The sequence below is a fragment of the Ptychodera flava genome, chromosome 8, assembly GCF_041260155.1.
Source record: "Ptychodera flava strain L36383 chromosome 8, AS_Pfla_20210202, whole genome shotgun sequence".
Lineage (NCBI taxonomy): Eukaryota > Metazoa > Hemichordata > Enteropneusta > Ptychoderidae > Ptychodera > Ptychodera flava.
Genome location: NC_091935.1, coordinates 16095036 through 16116906, shown reverse-complemented (window position 1 = coordinate 16116906; position 21871 = coordinate 16095036). Strand labels below are relative to the sequence as shown.

The 21871-nt window shown below is 37.8% G+C and overlaps 1 protein-coding gene across 4 annotated transcripts in view; it reads left to right on the top strand.

The window, feature by feature from the left end:
- Window positions 1-21871, top strand: part of LOC139138636 (microtubule-associated protein futsch-like) — a 102254-nt gene that overhangs the window by 66715 nt on the left and 13668 nt on the right. For 3 of the 4 annotated variants that reach the window (XM_070707105.1, XM_070707104.1, XM_070707106.1), the window contains one exon: window positions 9235-9368. In XM_070707105.1, coding sequence (XP_070563206.1) covers window positions 9235-9368 — 134 coding nt within the window. Of the gene's footprint in view, window positions 1-6800; window positions 7401-9234; window positions 9369-21871 lie in introns of those variants that run through there. The other variant, XM_070707107.1, reaches the window with a different exon arrangement.

Sequence of the window (21871 nt, the reverse complement as noted above, 5' to 3'; positions counted from 1 at the left end):
GGTCGCGTTCGTACAAAGTTACATGTTTTCGATTAGCCTGGGGAATTAAATGGAGGATTTAAATAGTAAGCTTTAGCCTCAGGTATTTTAAAGTAACTCTTTGGAAACGACGCAGGTCAAACGCTTGGAGCGGCTTAAAAAATATCACTTTATTTACATGATGAATATGAATAAACTCCTCCATTATATCGGACGATACATTTTGTAATGTATGTTATGACGAAATAGTTATCATTCATGTGAAACCGGAAATGAAGTCACAGAGTATAAAACTGGTTTTTTTTTCTCTACACTTATATTCTTACGGCTTACAGATGGAGATGGGGGAAGAGATAGACAGAAATGAGGAGAGTATTGATATAGATAGTGTCTAATTACATGTCATTAAATAGATGGATGTTCGTGTTTAGATGAGCTTGGTGAGGTAGGTCGGTAGAGAACGGTGGGCGGTAGGTGGGTATGTGGGTTGGCGGTCAGGTAGGTCGTGAGCACGTGGGCAGGTACAGAAAGGCAGAAATGCAGGTAGAGGCAAAGATGGAAGGACGGGGGATGTATTAAAGTATGCTTGAAGGCCAACAGAAAATTGATAATAAAAGCTCCATTAGCTGAAACTTTTTTAATGTACTTTTTATGTCTTTGTTCTGACGGTTAAGTAATGTTTTTGTCCTACTCCCGTATTCATGTTGATCATCCAGTGCTCAACTCATCGACGCAGCCTGTAGTATGTCATGTCCAAAGTCATATTTGACAACTGAATTTCTGTTCAGACTAGAATAAATTTGTAAACAATAACATACGCGCATTCAAAACAGCATTATTGCATTCACCAGGCTCGCGCCTTTGATTTCCATCTACTTTTACAAGAAGAATATGTACTTGTTTAAAGGACGAAAATGATGAAAACTATTATCAACATACACAGCTATTATCGCTTTCATATTGACAAGAACTAGAGCTAAAGCATAGATAGAAATATGCGACACGTTACGGATGAAGCATTTCATCTGGGGGGGGGGGCGGTGGCCACAATCGGAAAAATTTTGAAAAAAAAATCTTACAGGCATTCAGAATTTGAGGACTCAATCTGATAGTGTCAAGGCAAATATCTTATCTGGTCATATATTAATAATTAATTTTCATCACTGCGAGGACACAGTTGTAAATTGCATGGTCGGTGTATCCCGTAGGCGGTCGTATCGAAACCACTGGCACACGCACAGCTCCAGGTCAAGACGACTCCGATCTCGTTACGGTGATCTCGTGAGATCTCGTAATGACTTTGAAAGCTTCCAGAGATATTCACGATGGACATCAAGGCCCTCGTTAAAAGTTTCGTCAATTTTTAAAACTAAAAACGTAGCCGAGAGATTTCCAAATCTGATGACGTGCATCAGACAATATCCAATTGCTATCCGACAATCAATTTCCAGAAAGCAGATTTTGAACTGTATGCACATACAATTGTATCGGAGTTTTAATTAGAAAACACTGATCTGCAGCAGAGAAAAAGAAACATTTCTTTCGCTGACATTTTGTGAAAGTTTACTTTACCCGTTGAAACGATGATCATAACATTCGGAGCGTGACTCTACTTTACTTACTGCGGCGTAGAACAAACACACGTCACGGTGAAACAAATGCACACGGAAAGGTCATTCGAGGACAGGGACCTTTCTGGGTATTACCATGATGCTAGGCACAAAGAACCTGTTTCATTGAGTTACAAAACCGGTTTGAATGAATGGCGAGATAAATCAAAGCAGACAGCTTTACCAGTTTATCTTCGGCTGACATAGATTCTCGTTGTGGTGATGGCAGCTGGATTTCTTGTAAACCACGTGACCGCCAGCGTGTCTGCCATATCTCGAGGGTACATGGTGATTTGTTCGTGTGATTGTCTTGTTCGACGCGCGAAGGACTGTCTACTGCATGTCTTCGCAAAAACTTGGCACGTAATATGATCTCACTCTTGGCACTCATCTCTGTCTTGACCGCAAAGTTTTGGTGTGACACGCCTTTTGTATAATATTTACCATTATGAACGCAATTCTCACGTTATTGAGCATATTCCCGCCATAGTACTCTTTCCTACAATTTTTGAAACTTCAGTTCAATACACTCGACTGTAGATCCATTATAAATTTCTGGTTATGATATTTTGCTTCTCTCATGTCGTGATTTTAGATATCCTCATAGTATGAAATGTTGAAGAATTTGATTGATCATATTGAAAGTGTTCAGAACGTAGCTGCAAGAATTGTAACTCGTTCAAAGGCATTGATATCAACCCAGTCCTGTGTCAGTTTCATGGTTACCAGTTACAAAGCGAATGGTTTTTAAGATATTAGTCCTCCCTTTCAAGTGCGTTTATGGGCTTGCTTCAATTTATTTGTCACATGCGATCTCACTTTATGTCCCCACTCGTAACCTAGGGTCAGCAGATCAGTTAAAACTCCATCCGATGCCGATGTGCACTACGAAATGTGGAGATCGTTCTTTTTAGTGTAGCAGCTCCTGTACTCTGGAACAGCCTTCCGTTAAATTTCAGACGTTCTCCCAGCCTGTTCATTTTTTAAATTCATATCAGAACTTTTCTTTTTAAATCCGCTTTTAATAGTTATTATCTAGGCTATTTATTTTTCCTGCATTTCAAATCATTTTTTAATATTTTAGTTTCGTCTTTTTTTCTGACATATCAATTTTAATCAGCGTCCTTGACCACATTATTTGGATATTGACGCTTATAAATGACTTAATATAATTATATATATATATATATATATATATATATATATATATATATATATATATATATATATATATATATATATATATATATATATATATATATATTAATTTCGTGACCAGGGTATTAGGTAAAACATAGGTTCTGGAGGCCTAGCTTGACTATTGGGCAAAGCGTCATTTGAATTCAATTTATTATTATCCTTAAGAATGACGTACATCAACGCGATGTCGCCCCACCAAAGTAATTGGGTTATTGATCTATCCCAGGAAAGACTAAACTAATTAAATGTCAGCACCGAAAATATGTGACAGATTGTGACAGTCGAGCGATGACTAATTCCCCGTTTATTGAAAATTAATATTTCAGGTGGTGGTAAAACTCGCATTTCCAAAGAAAGACTCGCTCGAATTCTCTTCCCCGAAGCGCCATTCGTTTTAAATTTCCATCGCTTAGCAATGTGTCGATGCACACCAGTGCTACACCCCAAGGGACTGGGAAGTTTCTGTACGTGACCTGAAGTTACACGCAAGCGCAAACAATTTTTCTAGGTTGAACTATGTTCCAAAGCGCTCGCTATTTTTGCAGCGCCATCATGAGAAAACTGAATGTAATTCACAAGCCATATGAGAGAAAAATCCTTCTTAGCGCATTTTATTGAAGTCTAATGTATTTCTGTCAAAAAAGCCAACAGTTATATATTCTTTGCATTAATCCCATGACATACCATGATCATGTAAGAGGTACTGTGATAGACATAGAAATGTGACATCAAATGTGCTCCGAAATGACGAGTGACGTCATTCCTGGCTTTAACTTACATCACTTTGGGTCATCTTTACGAGTGTAGCATGCTAGCAGCGTACTTTTACCTATTCCTGACACCTTGTACTAAGCAGTGGTTCACGATGACCGTACTGTTATTGTTATTTTCTATATGTTTCTTGGGCCTTGTAAATTATTTTATTACCGTTAATGATACGGGTTATTTAACCTGACTGTATGCAATACATAACGAACAGTATTGATGACGTCACTCTTCCTAAGGCAGCCTGGGCGACACTTAAACTGTGGACAAAATCCCTGACCTGTCGATTCGGCACATTTTAGTACTTTTTGAGAACAACATCATGAGGCACAGTTCATTTTATTTTATTTTTTCCCCGAAATAAGTTATAGCCTCGAAAATTACTTGTCGAATTTTAATTTCGTTGAAACGAAGGCTGTAACGCCTTAGTTTCAACGAAATTAAAATTCGACAAGTAATACATTCAGCTTTCTGGAGGCTGTACTTTTGTAAAGGGAGGGACTGTGCTTCTAACGAAACCTCGCAGAGTGTCATAAGTTTATAATATTGTTAAAAGATACGTACCTTAGGGGGCTCCTGAAAAACATAGAACACACTGTTTGCGCAAGTTGGCAGACCTCACATTTGTAAAATATACGAGCAATAGAGTAACCGCAGCAATCTGGAAACACTAAGTTGTTTTTCTATGATGATAATTTGGTCATTGTATTTACATTTAGAAGTAAGGTATTTTTATGACGAGCGTTATACACAGTTTGAAACATCAGAACTCTATGTTACGCTGCCAGTTGATTTTACATATCGTCTCAATCATGTCTACTTGGATCTTATATTTACTGAGGTACGTGGACAATATGCTGGTAAATCATGTTTTAGTAGCAAATTTCAGATGAAACAACAAAGCTGTTCTTAAATATTGCAGCTTTTTTACAAATCAATTTTTCCGTTGTTTATCGTTATCGAGGCTACCTTGGCCCTCAACGACTACTTTGAGTACCAGCCCCTCTTCCTCAACTGGCACTTTATAACACCAGATATGAGCTGATAATACTCCTGTGTTTCAGTATATATTGCAGTTGTCTGTAAATTGAAACTTTTGCCACAAGTTTGCAATTTCAATGAATTTATATGAGCAACATTAGGAAAAATATTCACTATAGATTAATTCCGATGATCATTAAGTATACATATATCCAATTAGCTGAAATGAAAATGCGAGATTTTTGGATACTGTTATTGTATCACCACTTTACATAACAAGTGTAACTTTATGGCTTTATATGCCATCTGTGAAAGCTCATTAAATGTGCAAATTATAAATCAGCTGACGCGAAAATGCAAAATATCTTTCATTATACTATTATGTGACATTATCATCAATATACATAGCACTTTCACCGACTTTGGTCAAGTCCTTTCGGTTTAATGTGCCTAATTTGGAACGTTCATTAAAATACAAACTATCAATTAGCTGAAACGGAAATGCAAAATCTCTTTCACTAATACAATATCATTGTTTTATAAACTTTGCCAAAATCCTTCGAGTCTTATGTCGCTAACAAGAAAAGTCGTTAAATTTGCACATTACTAATTATCTGAAGTAAAAATACTAAATGATTTTCATTTTACTTATATCATAGTATCTTCACTGTGCATAGCAAGGTTCGTCAACTTCAGATATATATCCCTAATTAGGAAAGTTCATTACAGATGCAAATCAGTAATAAGCTCATCTCATAGTGCTAAAACAAATTTCACTAATGTTCTATGATAGTGTCTCAAATGTACATGGCAAGTTTCATCAACTTTGTACAGTCAATCCAAATATATATCCCTAATTATAAAAGTTCATCAAATATGCAAATAAGCATTTAACTTTCATGTCATCCTTTTATATATTTCACGGCTGATATTTCCTGGTGTGATCAACATTTGCAGCAGATCTCATCAATTTTTGCAGCCGTTCTCAGTATCTATCCGTTTTTTCTAAAATCATGAATTATACAAATAAGCATAAAATATGCAAGCCACATGTCCATCCACCAACAACTAAATCACTTTTTGTCATTCCCAAGATATCGGGCCAACAGACAGACAGACAGACAGACAGACAGACAGACAGATAGACAGACAGAGAGACATCAGTGCGATATTAGTTCACGGGTGTGAACACGTGAGCTAAAATAGCGTTGACACCAGAGGTAGTTGTTTAATTCACTGCATGTGTTTACTCTATCAAGAAGTGTTACAAAGAAAATCGTGCGCATTTATGTAAATATCAGTAATGAATGAATGAAGGCCGCCTATTTTAAATGTTATAACAAATTGAACATATGTTTAAACGTTTGCTTTTTAATGTTTCGCGATTTTTCTTTTCTTTTTCTCCAACCGACCGATAACTCGTCGTATATGCATTGTTGGAACAAATTAACAGAGAGTTGTCCGTCCCTGTCCAAAGAACCCGCTGTATTTAATAAACTGTAGGTCATGACAAACCGAAAACACGAGAGTACAAATGAGATCTCCTTCATCGATCGCCAAAAAGTAAAATGAAGAAACAAGATATGTACCGAGAGAAAACGAGATAACATTTAACAGAAATATTCGCTATTTGACAGCCTGTCTCTGAATCGTGCTGGGCGAACACTGACTGATGGTAATACCCTTACATCCCCCATACACATGGGCTGATGAGAGAGAAATTAGAAAATGGATTTTCAAGTCAATAAGACTATGTGAAGATATATGGACATCTAATCCTATTGTAAAAGGCAAATCATAGTATACAAGCACTCGTCCGATACGACCCGTAAATCTTCAGTTTCTCTGTCACCAGACTGTCTTTATATATTTATGTGAGGTTTTCCTGTCTCAGTGCTATATAAATCTGATCTAGCTTTTTTTATATTTTTTCCCTTTTCGACCTCTTTCTTGACGATTTATGACTATTAGCAAAGGCCGAAAGTTGATTTTTGTTTCCTATACCTGTATGATGCGATGTCAAAGTGCACGAATGAGTGCTCGTCAACGGCGGAAGACGCTTAAAACAAGGAGAGTCGCTCGTCACGTTTGGGCCTCGCGTATCCGGGAGCACCTACTCAATGCCGAATGAGCGCCAAACATCCCACTGACGGACCAGCAAACCCAGAAAGTAGATTTATGAGCGGTAAACGTGATGGCTGCGAGCGAGTAGCGCAACCTTTGAATTATTTATCATTAACGTCAGACGCGCATTGTGGTGACTGTAAGTGATGAACACTGCTTGGCTTCGCTTTTATCGGCTGGGAATGAATTCCGACTAATTTTCAATTATGTGATGCTGCTGCTACCCGTCCCGGTGCCGGTGCCGTCCCACACTAGCACGAAAACGTGGGGATGACAACGATGTGGGCAGCGTCACGTTTCTCAGCAGTGTAGAATGGCGACCATACGCTCAGAGTCCTTGACGATCGTGTCTGCTGAACCCTGCCGTTCTGGATATTCTGCAGAGTGATACTCACCGTGTCTCGCAAGCAGTGGTCTTCATGTAGAGCTGTAGGAAGCTGCTGTGGAGCCAGAATTTGACGGTTGTCTCACTTAGTCTATTCCAAGACCCGCAAAATGAATCTTGTGGTTGGTTGAAGATATTTTCTACGGTCACATTTGGTGATGCTTCAACAGGTAGCTGTGTGACACGTTAACGAGCCGGCATATCGCGTTCCTGACGCCATACCTAAACTGACACAGCACTCCAAACCATGTCATTTTTTCCTTCCGTCGATTTCGTCTGCAAGTAGGCTACTTAAACCAAGAGGTCACTATACTTACTACGAGTCCTACTGTCAAAACACCGACGAAATGACCCAGGTAAAAAATTTTGGTCTTTTGGTCGGGTTAGGTTCGGGTCGGGCTTCAACCTCGTTTAAGGTATTGCAAACTGTTCGTTGCGTTTCCCATAAACATGGAGAAAGTCCTTGGTCGTTATTCATACGTGGAGATTCATCATAATGGGGGAATTGGTTTATTTTTAGAAACAAATAGGTTTCGCTAAAGCGACGATTTCGCGTATATACACAATCTGAATTCTCATCAATAGGGCGCGACATTGCACCGCCGTGCAACAGAACCATTTAACTAGGTACTTTCATTTATTAAATTCTCTGGTAAAGTGATCAACGTTTTTAATTTCAACTGCCAACTGTAGTCATTCCTAATGAACGTGCTATATTGCATTACTTACTCTGACATTGGGAAATGATAATTTCATATTTCATATAAATATCATGAATATTATTCCCGGCCATTTGAACGTAAGGACTCGTAACATTCTGAATGTTTCTATACGTGGCGATGAGGGCACCCAGTGTATGTCAATACTGAACGATCAAAATTTGAGCAAGATCAGACGTGCACACTATCGCCTGCGACATTTGCACAAAGGAAAGAGAATATTTTGTGCAGATAATTAAAACAGTTGTCCACCTGACTTACATGTGACGTTTTTTTAAAATTAACGTATTCATAACATCCACGTGAAATCTTAAATTATGCACACAATTTTTTTAAAATTTGTACGATTGGAGCTCGCACGATTCACCTTCAGTGGAAGAGTTCCTGTGGGATTTTATTTATTTGGAGTTAGAATAAAAACAAAAAATTTCTGTCATTACTAGACATCATGGAAATGAAACCTATGCACAGTTTCATCTTTTAACAAGTGCGAACGAAAATGGAAGCAAAGCTCTCTCTCTCTCTCTCTCTCTCTCTCTCTCTCTCTCTCTCTCTCTCTCTCTCTCTCTCTCTCTCTCTCACATGTTTCTCCCTCCCTAGGTATGCAGTTTACGGTGTGGTCAACTATGTACTGAGACACTTTGTGTACACACGTCATGAAGGCCGTAGTTCGAACTTTAATGTACTCTTAAAAGCCTGGATCAAAGAAAACATCAGACCACATTTGTTTGCATGCTTTCCTCCGATTGACATCGAGCTTGTTTCGATATTTCACCCCAACAGAGCAGTAACTAAACATCACTTTTGATTAATTTTATCGGAAGATAATGGCACCGCTGCCCCAGGATAAAAATGTCCATATTCCTGTTTCCATTCCGCGTACTTCGGCTGTTAATCAATTATTTTTTGTCGATAAGGTCAAAGACAAATATTTATCTAGAAATGCTAGAGCGCCGATTAAGAACTTTAAACTTGGCACAAACATCACTGCAATGACTGTATCAACACATATAAACAGCTCTTATGCGCCTGTTCCACATTTGCAAATATAGCAGGGACGAAATTTTACAATGTTGCTAATTGCAGAGTTTGGACGGACTTATTTAAAATTTCTTGGTTAGGAAGTTGCATGTGCGCTCCTCGCCCCCTCAGGCAATGGCCATGACATTTAAAGGGGGAAAAGGAAAATATGACAAAGGGACGGACCCCTAAACCTTGAAAGGGGTCGAAAGAAATGAAAAATATGCATGCGAGTGAAAATTTTGATAAGGTTTTGCACAGCCGCTTCTTACACAAAACAAACAACCGTGGAAAACAATTATAAGCCCAATGCCTATACTCGTACATTTGCCCGCGTTACAATCGATGCCTAATATATATAGTATTATGTGACAATCGATTCCTCTTCGAAATTGTCAGATTACATTTGTTCATTGTTTACCACCTACTTTTGTGCATTTTTCCACCACAGGACAATTCCGCGCCCTCGCAAAAGTACATCGCGATTGTGATACTCGTTGCAGGCGTCATCGGTGGACTCATTCTCGTCATTTGTATCATTGTCTGCTGTAAATATTGTATTAAGAAGAAGAAACCACTTCGAAGGTAAATACATAAGCTTATTATTTATTTATTGCCAAAGTTAGAACGGTTTTGAACAATATTTGTATCTGTGTTTCCCGTAACATGGCTTCTGTTAGTTAGGTACATGTAAGGAACTTTTTAATCTCAACTTTGGGGCCGCAAGGCTATCAAAATGTGTGAAAAAGTAAACTTCAAATCCTCGGAAATTTCTTTACACGAAGAAAAACATTAGAGCTGTCTGAAGCTGTAGTTGTTGTTGTGGAACCTGACACAGACATGCTTTCTCATTCTCCTTTTTCATTTCGACAATCGTAGATAGTGACCATCAGAAGGTAAAGAAAGTTCAAAAATAGCATAGCTATGAAAAATCAAAATGACCAAATTTTTAAAAAGTTGTGAAGGAAAAAACAAATAACCGCCCGTAGGACTTAAAATTTGAATATATAACATGTATTATAAGAGATACATGTTAGAGAAGCATTAAGACATGTAGAAATCACTAGCTTAGGGTATTGCCCTGCTGTACATAATCTGGCGACAATGTCAAATAATTTACGTTTGGTTGAAGAAAACATCCTTTGGGCTTTTGCTGAAGAATCCCTTGGTTTAAGTCTGTTTCAAACCATCATCAGGTTTCACGAAAGCTGCTTTGTATAAACCTCCCTATAGGCTCCTTGACATGAAATCAGCCAGTCGTGTGTGATTTTGACTCGCAGGTCAAAATGCAACACCTGACTGTTCCCCTTCGCTCGCTCGGAGCTTGTCACCAGATAGGAAGCTTATGCCCAGAAATAGCAAGTACTGTTTGTCTGCCTGGCGAATTAGTAGAATGATGCATCCTAATACAAGCATGTCTTTTCACGTGATCAACATGTAGAGTGGTTCCTGACATATTGGTGATTGTAGATTGATGGAAAAATACATGATCGAATTTCTGTTCTGAATAAATCACCAGTAGCATTATTTTCTGAGACGTTCATAGGTGGTTTGGATGTATTAAGGTGGTCCGCTCCTCGAAAATGAAAGACTGACATTTGCAAACGCAAAACGGACACGCTACAAAACACAGGGCGGCAGGATGAAAAGCAAGAAAGAAAGATACATGAACTTAGGCTATAAATATTTTTTCTTTGTTTGCCGTCTGCGTGCTGGTAGGTTTTCTGAGAAAATTAAGAAAACAAACACAGTGTTAACACTGAGCTTGTGTCAATACCCTTGTGTTTTTTGTCTGTGTTTGGGTTTTTGCCTGGCTGGCTGGTAAGATTTTCAAAAATCCAAGGACGGCAAGCAAAGAATTTTCTTTAAAATGGACTTAGGATCTGCAACCGGAAGTGATATCAGGTGTTGCGACAAGAGTGAGCACATCCTGCCTATCATGTGCAATCCACCATATATCAAATTGCGAGTCATAGTAGGAGTAAGAGAGTGACATTTGAAACAGAAATGTAATTTATCATGTATCATATATCATTTGTCTGAGATCTGTTATCTAGATAGGTTTGTTCTGAAATACTTCCTCAAAGAGGAACATTAGTTTTCAGACCAATAGACACCATAATAAATTCATTGAACCGGAAGTAATAAAGTCACAAGATTCAAACGCCCGAAGAATCTTCAAATGATATCATATTGTGCAGTGTTTGCAGTGGGAACGTGTGTGCGTTAACGCCTCTCTAATTCATTTCATGTTGACAAGGCCAATACCACTCAATTAAGTATTCTTTATCAACCTGTCGTGAAAAGTAAAAATCATTTTTTTCAAAAGAATGATGTCACTGAATTCCTATCGTTTCTACTGTTATCTTTGGCAACATAGCATAACCTTATCATTACGATTTTATAGTTTACAGTGGTTATCAGTAGACTCTTGTATTGCTACCTTTTGCTCCAAGCTTGTATGCCAACAATTCTCTGTCCCCATTCTATCAATTCCACGACCAGTTTAGTTTAATTTATTCATATTAGAGGAACTCCATTTTACAGAACGAAAAGGCTTAACATTTTCTCTCAGGAATGAAATGTTTTTTCTTCGTCTGTAATGGGGTCATACATCCGAGAAAACAGTTAAAAAAATTGTAAAATCATTAAACAGAGAAAGCGAGAATGTTAAAAATTAATCTAAAAAGCAACTATTATATCGTTACCACATACCGCTAAAATTTACTACCAAAATTATGTGTATTTATTAAGGTCATTTTTAATAAAAAGAAACACTTTCGTTAAATTTCAAATATTTGCAATCCATCATCCTGTATACAGTCAAAAAATGTATTCTAAACTTTGGATGCACCCATTTGGAGCTATTTTGGACACTTTCAGACTAAATAGAGGAACATGCATTTTTCACATGATAGAAGAAGCTCGTGTTGGGGTGAACCTGAATGTTATCACACGTACAAGTCATCTTTAACCGATATCTCTTGGAACAGAGTTCTCAAAATACCGATAGACAGATCAAATAATGCATCGCTTAACAGATAAAACGTTTCACATTTAAAAGGCACACCACAGATAAGCTGACGTGTTTGTTTAAACGTTTGCATCCACAGTATAAGATGCCATTGAGCAAGGTCAGCCATGACAATAATGGTAATACCCCCCCCCCACACACACACAATCGTATCACACCAGACAAGTTCATATTCTATTCGCTCACTAGCCTTCGGTTCTCATAAAACAATATTCAATTCTGATTTCAGCGGCTAAATTATGGACCGGTATTCCACTGGGTATTCACTATTCAAGCCTATGTTTACAAGATTTCAAAAAGAATGTCAAAAAGTAAACGTACTCACAATTCGAAGGGTTTCTGTCCCCTTTCGTGGGTTATTGATTTTTTCTCTTCCTTTGTCCTCATAGTAGTTGTATTGCACTTACTTCTTTCACCCAAAGGGACTTTATTTTGTACGAGATCTCTTCGTAATTTCTAATCGAGGACCACGATAGAAATAAGTTTTTATTGTCATCCTCGGCAGGTGATATTCAGTGATTTAAGTGTGTTAATATGTGTAGTTTACCCTGTTATAGTTTTGAATCTTTTTTATTATATTGCTTTATTAAATAACATCACATCACATCAAATGAAATTACTACTACCCATACGTTGGAGTTGTCCATACAGGGCTTGTTCTGCCCACTAACTACATGAGGGGCTTGGTCAGTGAGAAGTGTTTTTCATCTTCGACTAAAATGTCGGGTTGACATAGGGTCGAGACAAGGATCTTGGTCATAGGTAGACATATTGCGTACACCCATGTTCACTTATTTCCCACCTATGACCTAGCGTTAGCGAAACCTTCCCATCCTTGAGGAATGTTGGCGACAAATCTTTTGAACGCCCATCTAATAAAATACAGTTTCTTTGCCATAAAGGCAACAGAGCATAGAACAAATGTTGATTTTTCAAAGTATTACTCCATATGATCGTACCTTTTAGTCAAATGGCATATGCCGTAACTCGGTCTTGTAAAGTGCTCATGTATTACAACGGTGATGTGTTTGATATGGACGAAAATTTCATTAAACAGATTAGCCAATCAAAACACAATTATATTGACATGAAAAGGAATGACGTCACCATGACACTATGCTTCTAAATGCTGTGCTGAAATGGATATTATAAATTTGAAGATATGCGGTACAATATTAGTTTTCATCACACCATAAAAGGGTGTTATTCGAAGAGTTCATTTGAATTGCAGTGTTCTCAAATTTCTGTATTTTAGGAAGTTTGTGAAATAAAAGAAACGGTAAACATATCAAGATTACAGTTCACTATCTCCTTCATGCTCAGATACTGTCTGCAAACCAAACCTGTCGCTAAATCATCTTCTAAACTGTCACCCGATTTTATAACAAGATTATTCATTATACGATACTGTTACATCCAATATGGCTGCCGGGTAGTGTTTTTATTACTATCTTTTCCGTACCTGGGCAGGATAGATTAATTAAGAGTGTACACAGGCTCAAACGTAAGACCTTCGATTTTTCTGGCGATACTCTTGTGTTCATTACACCATGGTGTATTGTAAGCTTATCACATTGTTTTATGGCACAGTTCTGTGGGATCAGCAGATATCTCTTTTGCATTTTTTACTTCGAGCATTTTTGTAACGTAATAACTTTTGATACGAGAAAACCTGAGAGAAGCTAGCTTCCTGGCGGCCATCTAAGATCATAACCCGACAAATGATAGATAAGATGCATGTATGCCTGTTTGTGAGGTGTTAGGTAGGATATTACTATGAAAGCTGTTAACACCTGATGCTTTGTAAACAATGTGTAATCAACATTCATTTGCTTGAACACTTGATATGTTAGTTTTACATCAGTGAAAGAAATCCATGCACTCTACCTCTTCATGATCTAGCCACATTCAAAGTAACGTGGAAGATTATTGCGTGTTAGTTTGTTTAGTGGGATGATCCAATAAGGCTTCTGATAGGTTTAATTTTCTAGACACGCCTTAACCTGTGTAACTTTAAAAATCGGTACAATGTAATTGCACTGGCACATAACATCAGTTTGTTTCACGATATGTTTCAACTTGTCCATTTCTTTTTAATTTTGCATATTATATTATGCCTGAACCACTTCATTTCGAAGGTGGCCCCAATTCAGATGAGTTTAGTCACCAGCGAACACCTAGCCATCAAAAGGAACAGTTCACCCGTGTTTACTGGAAACTATGAACGTTGTTCAATCGTTAATTTCTGCTGTTTGGAATATCATTTGCTCAGCGCCGGTGTGAATGTACTAATGTTTTCATTTTAGCATCCACTATTGGCCTAAATTCTAGGATGAGATTCATTAGTGATATGGAATCACATCATGGCAATCTCGGCAGAGGAAAATTGAATTGAATTGAATTCCAGGAATATCTTCATTATTTACGTTTAAAGTATCCTGATATTTCGATTGATGATAGTCTTGGGGAAAACAGTTCATTATATTGCTATCTTGTGGGTTCTTTTGCTGCTGTTTTTGACAGCCTCGGGGAAAGGACTTAAGTGCTCTGAACACGAATCTTTGATAACAGTTGCAACTCTTGTCAACTTATTGATCTTCTTAAAGGGTCATATTTTTGTCCTGTGGGAAGGGACAGGTGGTGGCGGGGTTGCCGTGTGCCAAAATTCTGCGAAAAATCGGTCGGCAGCTTTGTGCCAGAGCAAACAAAATCGAACAAAATCCTTACTGGTGTAATCGATTAGAACTCACAGAGCGTTGCTTGAATGAAGCCACAAATGCTTCGACTCTTGAGTGTGGATGAACCAAGTCGTGAAAAGGTGACTGTTTCAATCGAGTTAACAAATTGCCCTTTGCAATACGCACTTCCTTGCGCCCAAGGCGTCAGCTTGATATCGGATTCATGGTGTCAATTCTGAAGGTTTTTGCAGAACTTTGTTCAAATACAATAAAAGGGACAATGCCGATATTTCATTCCCTTCACACGATGAAATACCTTCTCAAAGCCAATTATCACTCCAGAAATGTGGGTTATGCATATATGATTACCACCAGCTGGTCTTGCAGGGCACTAAGAAGTTGTCCATCTGCACAGTAGGTACATGACCGTGCTGGCTTGAAGCATGGTCAGCAAGTTGTGGGTTGCTCTCATGGCCCAGGTTTCTTCGCAAAGGCTTGGTCTCATGCTTCTTGCATTTGATAAACTCAGTTTCGTAAATCAAAAACCCAATCCGTAATTTACCTACCTAGGTACCTAAGCTCAGTTGTTGCAGCTTAAGTTCGAAATTCAAAGTGCTCTGCCGTGGTATATCGTGGTCCCTCACTGTAATTTGCATGGCTCCTTTACTTTACGAGCAATCGTTAGAATAATGCACACACATTGGAATAATATAAACATCGTAGCGATTGTGCATCCCATCTGCGGCTGGAGCTTCCCTCCAATACACACGTGCAGTCTTGTTGCAACGGTGATCGCTAGAACTAACGAACAAAGTCACTCTATTTGGGACTTCGTTTTTCGAGTGTGCGTTATGTGAGAAACTGCATGATTGAGCCCACACGTGAAGTATATTTACTTGAATTCCTAGTAATAGTACTACTTTTCTGTATTTTTGCTACTGTTCATCTGTTGGCGATGAAGCTGTCTTCAGCCGCGTCGTTTAATATAATATGTATGCGCAGACACGGGTTTGTGTATGCGTCTGCCAGCTGGTTTAATAAAGTGAGCAAAGTTAGACAATGTATGTTATGGTCATTTTGAAAATGTGACCGCCGAATGGCAGCCACGTGATGTATGTTAGGGTCATCTCAAAATGTGACCACCAAATGGCAGCAACATGATGTATGTTAGGGTCATCTCAAAATGTGACCGCCAAATGACAGCCACATGATGTATGTTAGGGTCAGCTCAAATGTGACCACCAAATGGCAGTCACATGATGTATGTTAGGGTCAGCTCAAAATGTGACCACCAATGGCAGTCACATGATGTATGTTAGGGTCAGCTCAAAATGTGGCCACCAAATGACAGCCTCGTGATGTATGTTAGGGTCATCTCAAAATGTGACCACCAAATGGCAGCAGATGAAGTTACATATTTATCCCTCTTACAAGGTTGTTATATCCGCACACATGCAAGATGACTCACTGGTTGCTGTGTGTCAAGAGACCAATACGTCATTTAGTGAACTGTCTATTCTTTGTTTACAAAAGATATTCTGGAAATAGTGATTTTAAACAGCTGTCAATTTCTACAGGAGCGCCCGAAGGCTGAATCCCTTGCTGAGGAAGGTAACGGTGGAAGGTTTGAAAAATTAATAAAATATGGACATGAAGGTACTAGGTGTGAACGACTTCAGAGTCAATCAACACGTAAAGGCAACATTGTAGTCGTCAAGGTAATGACAGGCATCCAATCAGAGACTCGTGTGAATTCCAAACAAAATTACTGTATTTCATAGCTTGATAAAAAGTTCATTCGGATGAAACGTACTTTTATTACATCCTTGGTAAATCGCAAAGGTCACAACTGATTTGTTATTCATAACAGTCGCCTCACACGTTTCGTTAATTTACCAACGTTTACGGTTGGGATACGTGAACTACAGCATGTTTCTCGCAAACTTCAAATTGTAATGGACATTTCGAGTTTGAAATTTCATGCCACAGCGAAACCGTGTCAAGCTGTTCAGTCCAGAGAACTTAGTGGACGTTTTTTCATCTGTGCTCTGACCGTAGACTTAAACATTCAGTCGTGCATATGGGTCTCCAACAACTCCAACCCCAGTTTTTTGGAGTTTTGCGGAAACCCTCGTACGACAGAGTCCTCCAGTCTACTGTACTCAGGCCCTTGTTGGTTCAGTAATATATTTCCTAAACGTGGAAGCTCCTCACTTAAACATCTCTCCCAGGATGTCATATTCTGCGATAGCAAAGGATTAGCAAGAACGGTAATTACCTGAGAATTCACTTAACGTAAGTGTGCTATCGGCTTTATAGAGTCTTTGAGTATAGTTATTGTCTGAACATAAACATGAAGGTTATGAGAGTATAGGGTAGCCGTAATACCTTTCAGCATCAAAAGTATTTTCGTTTTTCAATTTAATTGAGGTGTAAAATGATTTTTATTCCACTTTACTATTCACCGCAAATCTACTCGGACATTTATCCTGTATAGCTTTGTACTTAAACTTCGACATAATTAGAACGTTAAAAATCATAGATGACTCGATAACGACCCTATCTTCCTCAGGAATTTGTTATCAAGTTCATCAATGTCGCTGTTTTTGTAATTTTGTTTAGTAAACCTGGAATTATCTTTCACATTTAAACCGCTACAAATATTGGAATAAATCAATAGATAACTTAGTAACTAACTGACAAAATTAATAAATACATTAAGTAATTAATTCATTAAAGCAATGATAAGCTGAAATCCCAACACTTTTCAGTGGAAATCTTAATCTGTAAAATTATGACCTGTATATTATCTACCAGTTTAGCTGATTGGCTTTTAAAATATGCTCATGCTCCCAACAAGAATTTTCGGTAAATATGCGAATACCAGCCAGTCGATTACTTTGATGACAGTATTTTTTTTTTGCGATTCAAACTCACAACATACGGTACCAACCACCATCATTTTCTGTTAATTTTTTATGACGTTCTTGATTAATTAGATCAAGGGTCAGCCCAAATTGCTCTTAGGTACATAAAAGTAATGAAATATTATGCAAAGTACATCCGCATGAATATCATGGAGTCTGCCTCCTCCCTGTAATAATTTAGAACAAGAAATGACATTTACCCTTTTTTTCATGTATCGATACGAATACAGCAAATACGAGTCTTTCCGGTTACCGTAACAAACTAATGTTAAACCTGCTGTAAATGCTTGGTATTTTCCACACACGAGCCAATTCCTGACAAATGGTGCATCATTTACAACTTTTCATCTATCCCTCGCTCGTCACGGTAGAACTCTAACAGGACAATAACTAAACAGATTCTTGTCTACGTGATGTGTCTACAAAAGCCATGTCATATTAAACACAGCTTTATTTTAATTTTGGTATATTTCCATGTCAAAGAACAGATAGAAGTTTCAAATTAGATCAACACTTTAAAGGTATACTGTCACCTGTTCCAATTTTGCCACAGTTACCATGGAAAGAGAAAATCTAACCAATCACAGATTTTAAGCGGGTGGCCGCTTTTTAAGAACAGCGCCCTAACATGGGCATTTTGAATACTAAAGATTGTCCCTTTGACCATATATGGGCATATTTAGATTACAGGTGACTGTATACCTTTAAGGACCAGCGCATTATGGTTTGATACCTCTCATCACATCTTAACAATAAATCTTATCAGTTTTCTTCGCATCTCTTCCTTGAATATGATATGCCACTAGTTGAATAATTTATCGCGCAAATCACTTAAAGTATACTCTCATGAAACTGCCTTCTTTGACTGCAGAGATATACTTTACTTTCAGTAAACGCCAAGAAAATGAATTAATTGATAATTTTGCAGTAATTATGAGAGAACGCCAGCTATTTGATGCACTGTGTACTCTTCCTTTGCAAACGACGCGAAATAAGTCAAGTTTTTGTGTGACGGTGTGGTATCCAAGCGCCGATTTTGATTTTTTCCCTAACGAGTACTGTCTACTACATGTATGTAAAGCGTTTTTATAAATGCTTTGAGATGCACATTTTTCAATATGAAATATCATAAAGCTCGAATGACAGTTTTCCCTTTTCACTGATTAACATTGGCGCTTTCGGGTTTGAAGATCGACCACTAATTAGGGCGAATTACAGTTAATTTTGCAAGCCTTTCACTTCTAAAACCTAGTCGGAAATTGCGATGGCAAATTTCCAGACAAAATACCGAGATAATGAATATCGTAACACAAAAATAAGCTGTGTTTTTTCGTTCCGAATTTCCACGATGGGTTCAGCCTATGTTTCAAGGCTTGTTGCAAAACTGTAATCGTTTATTGATTTTTCGATTCAATAATATGAATAGTATGCTAATGCCAGTTTTCAGATATAATAATGTAGGTACTGTTCTGATAAATAGTTTTTAAAATGACTCATGAAATTGATTGTCAGTGTTTTTTATTGCGACTCATAATATTTATTTTTGTCAAACAACGGATATTGCATAATGCAATAAATGATACAGATGATTTGTATGTCTGTATGTCTGCCTGTCTGTCTGCCTGCCTGTCTGTCTGTCTGTCTGTCTGTCTATCTATCTGTATGCATGCATGCGTGCATGCATGCATGCATACAGTAGTAGAAGTATTGTGTGTGTCACTTCTGTCAAGATCATACAGATACATATTTTGAAGATATGATTTTGTTCTAATGAATGTGGAACATCGGACATAGGACAAACATCAAAACTTAGGATGGCCGGAGACAAAACTCTGATGGTTTGTTGGTACATTCCTAGAACAGAAGTCTTTCAGGTTTCTTCAAATGACCACGAAATGCATATTTCCGATCACTTTCACTTTCCCATCATTATTAGTCTAAACATTCTCTGAAATAGCTTGTCTGATTGCTGTGATATTCGATTGATAAATGCCTGGGGATGACTCCATTTAGATTTGTAGAGTGATTAAGAAATTTGCACAAATGAAATGTTGGGTTTTGGCCAACTTTCTCATTGACCATTTTTACCGAAACGGCTTCTCTGATGGAGTGAAAATTTGGTTTAGAAGATTCCTGCTACCGTCAAACCTCTTGTCTGATAGATTTCAATTATTTTTACGGATATCAGCATATGTACCTCATATGTACCTCCTAGGCCAAATGGTCTATTTTAGTAAGAACACGTTCTTTGCATTTTCTTGACTTCTAATCGTCTAATTTAGCCTGTCACTTAGGGATCACCCAACTGGTATGAAGACGTCCTCAACATTATGCCGAAATTTGCATGAGTATGTTTTGGCGCCCACTTTCTCAATTTTGTTCACAACACCTAATCTTAAATCACTCATGTCACCGATAGCGTTCAAAATTGATGTATCAAAGTTACGTATACGTCAATTTTTATCATATGGACCGATGCCATCGACGAATGTATTCACAGGTACCGACAAACAGACAGACAGACATGTTGGCTGTGCAGTTGTCGATTATCAAACCACATACTTTTTAATTTACTCGAGTCAGGATGTCAAAGCTATTTTAAAAGGGTAACCTTCTGGAGACAGTCCTTCGAGAGAGTCAATTGCCATTGAAAGTAATGTCGATGACATTTGAAAATTTACGTCAACAATATACATTTCCGCTCGAGCATGATGCTCACTGTTTGTTCACGCTTTCCTCAGTCACGAAACGAATATGCAAACATGGTACAGGTTTCTTTTGATATTTAGATTAGCCGTGACGCCGAGGCTCTCAGGTGTACAGGGTTAATTTCTGGAAATGCCCAGTTACATTGACATGCTTTTGTTTTCCACTAGAATAAGTATACTGCGTAATGTTACAGTCTAATAAGTTTAGAATTTTGAAAATGTTACTCTGTCTTACTTATATCATCCTGCTTGTGTATGTATGTATGTATGTATGTATGAATGTATGTATGCATGTATGTATGTATGTATGTATGTATGTATGTATGTATGTATGTATGTATGTATGTATGTATGTATGTATGTATGTATGTATGTATGTATGTATGTATGTATGTATGTATGTATGTACGTATGTACTGTACGTATGTACGTATGTATGTATGTATGTATGTATGTATGTATGTATGTATGTATGTATGTATGTATGTATGTATGTATGTATGTATGTATGTATGTATGTATGTATGTGTGTGTGGTGTGTGTGTATGTATGTATGTATGTATGTATCATTGTATGTATCATTGTATGTATGTATGTATGTATGTATGTATGTATTTGTGTGTGTATCGCAGAGATAGAAAAGACAGACAGACAGACAGAGACAGACAGACAGACAGACAGACAGACAGACAGACAGACAGAAAGACAGTTAGATGAATTAGTCTTTTTTCTTGCGATGTTGAATATTTTTTCAAAGTTTACCTTTTCGTCGCATCGGTTTGATTGCTATACATGATTTCGATGTTACTGGGACGGTCTACCATGAATTATAGTTAGAAGTCAACGATCGTGGGTTACGAGCTTACGATGAGATACAACAGACCGTTGACATGAGTTGCAATTTGGCGTTTTCGAGTCTCTGTAAAACTACTTTCAGCTGCACATTTTATTCACAAATCAGTTTCATTTTGCTTTCCTGCAATTCGGAATTGCGAGTGGCAGACAAATTAGAGTAGACTTGCCAACTCATCGCTTTCAAAGTTACACGTAAAATGAACTCAGAGTAGTGATCTTTGTTATGGCTTAAACAACAGTTGCAGCTACGCCACCTACGTGTAACGATCTTGAAATCTTTGATTTTCCCTTATACCTCCCTAGCCATTAGATTTGCACCAATTAAGCGCTTGATTTCTTAGGAAACAGTCTTTGAAAATTTGTCCCGTGTGGTTAATCAGTAAGGGAATTCTGAGAAAACGCGGAAATAAAGTCTTTGTGATGAAAAGAGCGCGTGGTTCAGGGTGAAATTTTGATATAAGTTAGCTATACAACCCCTCTTTTTGCAATGTTGTGTGAATCAACGTGTAGGAGACTCGTGACATTTTGTGGGCGAGCAATGTGTGGGCAAGTAAAATGATTTTAAACTGATAAATTTTTGTATTGCAGTGTTATTTCATCAGCCATCTGTATCGCCGCCTTGACCTTTGGAAAAACATTTTGATGAAAAACGTTTTACCAAAAAGAGTACAGGTTTCTTATCTTGACAATAAAAGCGGAATCCAAAACCATGAAGGAATCAATTAATGCGTCTGTATTTGTGAACGCATTTATTGTTTTTGTATCGTAACCCATCAATCCTTTCATCTACCTACCTGCCTGCCCACCTACCTAGACATACCTACCTAGTATCTATTTATTTACCTAGCTACCTACATTTTTATCTATCTGTCTACCTTTTTATCCG